This window comes from Egretta garzetta, unplaced genomic scaffold (genome assembly GCF_000687185.1).
Source record: "Egretta garzetta isolate BGI_Z169 unplaced genomic scaffold, ASM68718v1 scaffold141, whole genome shotgun sequence".
Taxonomy (NCBI): Eukaryota; Metazoa; Chordata; class Aves; order Pelecaniformes; family Ardeidae; genus Egretta; species Egretta garzetta.
Window position 1 is genome coordinate 126,837 of NW_009258664.1, and position 7,436 is coordinate 134,272.

General features: G+C 44.3%; 1 protein-coding gene across 8 annotated transcripts in view; it reads right to left on the bottom strand.

Moving 5' to 3' along the window:
- ASH1L (ASH1 like histone lysine methyltransferase) overlaps positions 1-7,436 on the bottom strand; it is a 65,970-nt gene that overhangs the window by 31,207 nt on the left and 27,327 nt on the right. For all 8 annotated transcript variants that reach the window (XM_035903918.1, XM_035903916.1, XM_035903921.1 and 5 more), the window contains 2 exons: positions 3,829-4,570; positions 2,540-2,719 (listed from right to left, as the gene is read on the bottom strand). In XM_035903918.1, coding sequence (XP_035759811.1) covers positions 2,540-2,719; positions 3,829-4,570 — 922 coding nt within the window. The remainder of the gene's footprint in view (positions 1-2,539; positions 2,720-3,828; positions 4,571-7,436) is intronic.

A 7,436-nucleotide genomic window follows, 5' to 3' on the forward strand; every position in this document is an offset into this window, starting at 1 on the left:
GTTCAGCCTGGAGAAGAGAAGGCTGCGGGCAGAGCTGAGTGCGGCCGGTCAGGGCTTCAAGGGGGCCCAGAGGAAAGGGGGGGACAAGCTTTTTAGTAGGGCCAGCTGGGACAGGACAAGGGGGGATGGTTTTAAACTGAAGCAGGGGAGGTTTAGACTGGATCTAAGGAAGAAATTCTTTCCAGTGAGGGTGGTGAAACCCTGGCAGGGGTTGCCCCGAGAGGGGGTGGAGGCCCCATCCCTGGGACCATTCCAGGCCAGGTTGGCCAGGGCTGTGAGCAACCTGATGTGGTTCAAGGTGTCCCTGCTCCTGCAGGGGGGTTGGGCTGGGTGACCTCTGGGGGTCCCTTCCCACCCAAACCATTCTATGATTCTATGAACTCAAGTGGCTGCAGAGAAGTAACGCAGACTTTTCTAACAGTAGACTACAACTGGCAATGCCATGACGAACATTTTCTGTGCTGCTGTTTAGCAGTCGGATGTGACTGACCTAGAGAGAGGCTGTAAATTGCAAACCTCAGTAAAACTCGCACTACTTCCTACCTTCTAATGACATTTAGGAAGTATATAAGAAAGATCCAACAGAGTAGGAAAATGGCTTTTAAGGCAGCATCTGCAACTGAACACTGCAAACAGAAATATAGAAAAACACTACAAGACCCATTGATAGAGAACGCGGAGACTGTTTTAATGGAGACAGTGATAACACTGAACTGTACCATCACTAGAGGGTGCCGTACGATTACAGCTGTAGTTTTGTTTTCAACTAAGATCATGTTTTCATACTCATACAGCAGGACGTTAGCGTAACAACACGAACTTCTGCTCTCCTCTCGCACTGACATATGTCTGGCTGCAGTAGAACTGGAACAGCAAGGTACATCAGCAGAAAATTTAATCATAAAAAGGTGATTGTTGTTCTGCTGATTTAGTTTGCTGAACAAATTTAGCGAAGAGGAGACCCAGTGCCAGCGTGAAAGAATTGTGGGATCAGCCCTTCAAAAGCTGCACCTTGCTGTAAGATAAGACACCGAAATCTAGACGGCCACAGTTCCGTCCTTGCCCAGCTATGCATTTCCCTGCCTTGTTTCAGTGTCAGTGTTCAAACACCAAGCACAGAGGTAGTTCAGACTGGGCAGGCAGCACTTCCTCGGTAGGGTAAAGTTTCCTCAGTGTTCCTAAGCTGCTCATCACAACCATCAGCATCAGTGCAAGGGAAGAACTCGGTGTGCGGAGCAACAGGCAAAGGGGCAGACCAAACCAGACCTCTTTAAACTTCCAGGGAACTGCAACACAAAATGTGGTGGGAGAGGGAGGGTTGTGAGCAGAGCTCAGCTTTGTTATGGCCTTCTCCAGGGGGCTGAACTTGATTCTGTCATCAGCCACAGTAGCTACAAACCTTGACTTTCACTTTCCAAATTCCTGCAATTTTTGAAATTATATTTGCTTACTGCCTAGGAAATAAAGGTCCACCCTTGGCTGACTAGGTCTGACAACATAACTAACATTTCATAATAAAAAGAGAAGACTCTCTCATGTCCCCTCCTAAGGCAACAGACTGAATTCTTATGATAGAATATTTGAATGTTGCATCATTGTGTATCACTGACAGAACATCCAGATGCTGAAAATTTCAGTACCTCTGCTTTCAAAGTGTTAGAAACAGAAGCAGTCTCACTTTGATCAGACCTGTATCTTTGTTCCTTAGAGTCTTGATCCCTTCATTGATGCCTTCATTCTACTACGGAAAGAGAAGACACCAGGAGCAGCTGATAAAACTACACAGCAGCCCCCCAGTGGTCTCTGTAACATTTTTAATTGGTCTGCAACATAATGAGAACGTACCCAGTTTTCTCTTTTTAATGCCAGACCATATTGTAAGAGAAGTGCAAACTTTATTACTTCAACAATTTGTTCAAATGGCTGTAGAAAACGTGTGTGACTACAAATGGAAGCAGAAGTGGGCTGGTTATCAGAAACAGGAGACGTCCACTTTCTGACGTACATTATATTTGGAGCCAATGAGTGAAAAAAAGAAAAGAATGCTGAATTTCTACTCTAAACAACTCCTAGAATGTGAAGGAGATGAACCTCACTTAACTGTGAAATGAACAGGGTGCATATCTGAAATTCTTTCACACAGAAGATGACCAGTGTCATCATTCAGTCAATAAAAATAGAAAACTAATGGCCCCTTTTATGTAGACACTGTACTCAGTACCTGAACACCTCAAGCTCTCCCAGCACTTTTATTGCCGTGATCGTTAAGATTATCGAATGAAGCTCTCTTACCTTCTTCAAGGTCGATACTCAGAATCACTTTCAGATTGGTGGAGGCTGCTTTCTGACTGGGGTTACATTTTATATCTTCACTGGGTCAGATTCTGATAATTATCATGCATGTAATTTTTCACAGGCTTGAATTAAGTTGATGGGTTTATTTCAGCTACTCATTAGTAGCAGCTCGTTATGGCTCTAGTTGAAAGGAGACAGTTTCCACTGGGATATCAGACAGCAGCTTTTCACCGGTATTACTTACTCTGTTGTTTTGTACACATCAGAGTAGAGCCCTGCCTTCTGGTACTTCTTCTTTGGGGGTCGAGGCGCTTTTTTCTCACGCTGGGGTAGAGAAGGCAAAGGCTGCTCAGTGTTTTCAGATTCATGCGGTTTCCCAAGGGCATCATGTGGGCTGGGAGGTTCAGCTACTGTCTCAGAAGAACTGGAAGAAAAAGTAAAGTTTAAAGATTATCTTACCCTATTTCTTACCATAAAGATTATCTTGCCATATTTCATTACTGCTCTCTAATATCTGGTCAGCAGAAAAAGTCCATCTTTCTAATTACTAGATGTCTCAGCTATTTAAAAAAATGCAATTCAACCATCACGATCGAGTGGTGGTCAAGCATAATCATAAGAAAGCGATGATCTTTTAATAGGAATGTTATTACTAATTATTACAAGAAGAACGTGGCTTGTACTGCTAACGTTTATCATTGGATCCTCAGCTGAGTAATGTGGCTTACGCTATCTGCTTTTGCACTCTACAAATAGTATGTGGTAAACCTTTTCTTAGCCTTCAGGAGGGCCATACAATACACCCTCTGACCGCGTGGTTCCAGCAACATTCTGTGAATCTGAATGCCTAGACTGCAGTATTCATTTCCGAAGCACACATGGATGGTTATTGTTCAGAACTATCCTGAAAACACACGAAGGAAGACTTCTGGAGGAGTTTGATCTGTTGGTATTGATGACTTTGGGGATAAGCATGCGAAGATTAGACCAGAGATAGATTTCTGGTGTGGTCCTTTCCTAGCCAGTTCTGGCATAGGTGCACACCTGAATTCCTCCTTGCTGCTTTGGTTTTACTCTTTATTTGATGTAGATCAACTGATCACACCTGACATTCTGTGTTGCTTTTAAGGAAGTCGCACTCCTTAAGATTCCCACGGTGCATGTAGCTCTTACATTGTGCTTACTGTGCACATGATGAAGGAACAATCTTTGCTAAGATATCTCATCAGTAAACCTGTTACCAACTCATTAAAAGCATTCTTCACCAAAACAATCGTAAAACGTGTTTTGCTTGAGACACAAAACTAGCAGGTGTAGACTACCTGAGATTCCATCCCATTTTGGGGTGTCTTCAGTACCTCAGGAAAACCCTAAGCATACTTAAACCTGACACATTGGTTCCCTCTAAACTGAACCCCTTAATAAAAACACATGTAACAAGCAGAGCACATTAGAGCAGGATTCCTTCATGGATTGAAATGTTATGAAATCAACAATGACTACACTGAAGGTACAAAACTGTACGGGAATTACCTCTTATTGCTTTCCTGTTCATCTTCTGGTAAAGACTTCTGTCGCTTCCTGGCCTGTTCCTCTGCAAGCCACCTCTTTCTCTTCCAGCCTTTTCGGTGGTCTGTATTCAAGTTCACACTTTGCACTACAGCTTCAATCACATCTGTGATGGTATCAGGTCCAAGGTGTAAGGGACTGCTGCTTTCTTCTCTTTTATCTAACTCCTGACTGACCAGTCGAGCCGCCTGGAAAGCTTGCATCGAAACGACAGCCTGCATCGGGTATTTCCGGGGTCTACCTGGCCTCCGCTTCACAAAATTATTCCCTGTCCGTGACTGCCTCTGCAGCTTTTTGGCTTTCAGAATTTTATTAACGTGGTCAAGATTTTTTTTTGTTGCCAAGATCTTGTTATAATTGCACATTTTCCTAGCTTGTCGCTGCATGGCTTCAACCACGCTTCTCTTGAGATGATGGGGGGAATAGCTGTTTGGTAGTCTGTCTGACAGAAGGGAGATACTATCGCTGCAGGAGCTGCTGGGAATTGCTGGAGCTATGAGGCTGTCCTGTTTCCCCAGACCTCTCTCCCTATTGTGGTTTCGAGCGGGACTAGCTGATGGTGGAACAGACACGTTTGCAATGACTGCTTCTAAGGTTTTGTCCAGAGTGGCCTGGCCTTCATGCTGGGCCATGCGCTGCAGCAAGCTGTCCACCGAATCATCCACGGCAGTTGCCAGCCTTGCTCCCCGGGTAGGTACTCCCATCACTGAAACACAAACACACATGTACTGAAACAGATCCGAGATATGATCAAATAAGGTTGGAATTAAAATACAATAGCTGGAAAGCCTGACAGCCTTTTATATCCTGTAACTGCCCAGACTGTTCAACAAGACACCCATTTCTGTGACACAAGTTCTAGTGCGAAAGGGACCAGCGACGCAAGTGGAAAGTCTGTATTTTATGGCATCGCTTTTAACATACAATTATTTTCTCTTCATTCACACGCAGTCCCCCACTTCTAACAGCAAAGAGCAATGAGGGCATTCCCTATGTACAGCCCAGAACTCTTCTCAAGTTTCTTTCTATTCTACACTAAAAATAAGACACCCTCTGCGCACAGCAAAATTAAATACTCATAAAAAAATTGAGCAGCATCTGAAATTATTTTTAAAGTAATTTTTCTTTTATGTAGCTTGTGTCCTGGTTTGGGCTGGGACAGAGTTAATTTTCTTCCCAGTAGCTGGCGTGGTGCTGTGCTGTGGATTCAGTACGAGAAGAATGTTGATGATAGCACCCCGATGGTTTAGCTGTTGCTGGGTAGTGCCAAGACTGGCCAAGGACCTCTAAGCTCCACCAGGGGCACAAGAAGCTGGGAGGGGACACAGCGGGGACAGCTGACCCCAACTGGCCCAAGGGCTATTCCAGACCGTATGATGTCCTGCTCAGCATACAAGCTGGGGGAAGAAGGAGGAAGGGGGGGACGTTCGGAGTGATGACGTTTGTCTTCCCAAGTCACCCTTACGCATGATGGAGCCCTGCTGTCCTGGGGATGGCCGGGCACCCGCCTGCCCTTGGGCAGTGGTGAATGAATCCCTTGCTTTGCGTCCCCTGCGTGCGCAGCTTTTGCTTTCCCTATTAAAGTGCCTTCACCTCAACCCACGAGTTCTCTCACTTTTACTCTTCTGATTCTCTCCCCCGTCCCATTGGGGGGGGAGTGAGCGAGCGGCTGCGTGGTGCCGAGTTGCCAGCCGGGTTACACCACGACACTTGGAAGTACTGAAAGAACTTTTTCATTGCTCTTGCAGTTTCTTTATCAAAAAGACAAACATCATGATGACAGAACTGATTGCAGTAAAGAACAGGCTCGGATAAAGATAAATCAAAATATCTGGATAAAAGAGAAAGGCTAATTTACACGGGAAGCAAAGTTAGATCTTACTTTTTAAACAAAATGTTACAGGCTTTAGAGCTGCAGCCTGGTATTTGAAAAAGAGAATTTCCAGGTCAACCATATAGATTATGCTGTATTAAAAAGGGATTTGTTCCAAACTAAGAGCTTCCCAAAGCTGCCCTGCTGGTTCTTAGTGATAACATTTAATCAGAAGAAACCCTGTTCTTGCTGGAATAAAATGGATGCTGTCTTCTCATAAATATATCACGACTGCACATTAGCATTTACAAAATGTTACTGTCATTGCGGCCAATTCTTTAGATTAGATCTACTTAGACTAGTGGGTCCTGGGCTGTAGGCTGAAGCACATCCTAGTGTAAAGGTAACTGTTGAAGGGAAGACAACAACATGTTTTTATAAAAGGGTTTCTGTCATTTGACAGGAGGGAGATTATGCATTAGCTGACAAAGATAAAGCACAAACAGTTTAAAATAAATATTTTGTAGTCTTAGTGCTCACTAGTCCAAGCGTGGCACTCTGGAGAAATGCATTCCTCATTAGGATTCTGAAGTCGTGAATTTGCAAACGCAAATGAAAACGTGCTCCCGAGAGCGCACAGTGTAAAGGGGGAAGAATGAGCATAACAAGTTCTAAAAATCCTCCCGTGAACAACGTGCTTCCTACAGGGTGAAACAGGAGCAGAGAAGCTACTTGTCAGGTTACTGCTGTAAGCCTAACTGTAATCCCTTGGAAAACCCAGCAACCTGCACAACTTTGAAAGAACTGCAGGGATTTACACTTTCAGCTTTCAATGCTGGATGAAATAATAAAGATAAATTACCCTTTGTTTTCTTACAGTCTTTAAATACACATCGGGCTGGAGCTGAGGGTTCCTCGCAGGAACGCCATCTGTTTAGCGCAGTGAGCTCTGTAAACAGCTGTACCACCTCATGATAACCAAACCGTACCAAACATTTGGACACAAGGTCTAATGGATGTCCTTGAAGTGGTGCTTCTGTTTGGAAACTGATCCAAAAGGATGGGACAACTGAGGGCTATGATCCCCCAAACAGCTGCAGCCCCGGTCAGGCACGCTTGCAGCCCTCGGTAACAAAGCAGCTCTCTGACAAATGCACTTGAAATCCCACATGCATTCCAGATCTATGGAAAGTATAACAAAGACTGGGCTTTTCAGCTGCATCATCAGTTCAATGACTTTGAAGTCGATAAACTTGTGATTCATTTCATTCTTATGCTCTCTTGCACAAAATACTGAACTTTTAACACCTTCCTATACGTAGACTTGCACCGTCTGCAGTTGCCCCTTTAAAATGAGTAAGTGAAAGAAAGTTAAGGCAGAGAGGAAAAAGAGAGACCACCTCTTCACTGCAGATGACTTTCTTTAGCGTATGCTGAATAAAGCATCTGTTGCAAATATCTGTTTAAAGGGAGGAGGAAATAGCAGTTTTGGCATATTCTTCCTATATGGAAATCATGATTAGTTCTTTACGTACCGGTCCTAAGGACATTTACTACAAATCTGCAATCAGCTTCAGTGCCTACGAATGTTTGAATTCTGCTAAGAGGAGTTCTTTCTACAACTCATCACCACGTACAAATATCTCAAGGGTGGGGGTCATGAGGACGCAGCCAGACTCTTCCCAGTGGTGCCCAGCACCAGGACAAGGGGCCATGGGCACAAACTGAAGCAGAAGAGGTTCCAGTTGAACGTGAGGAA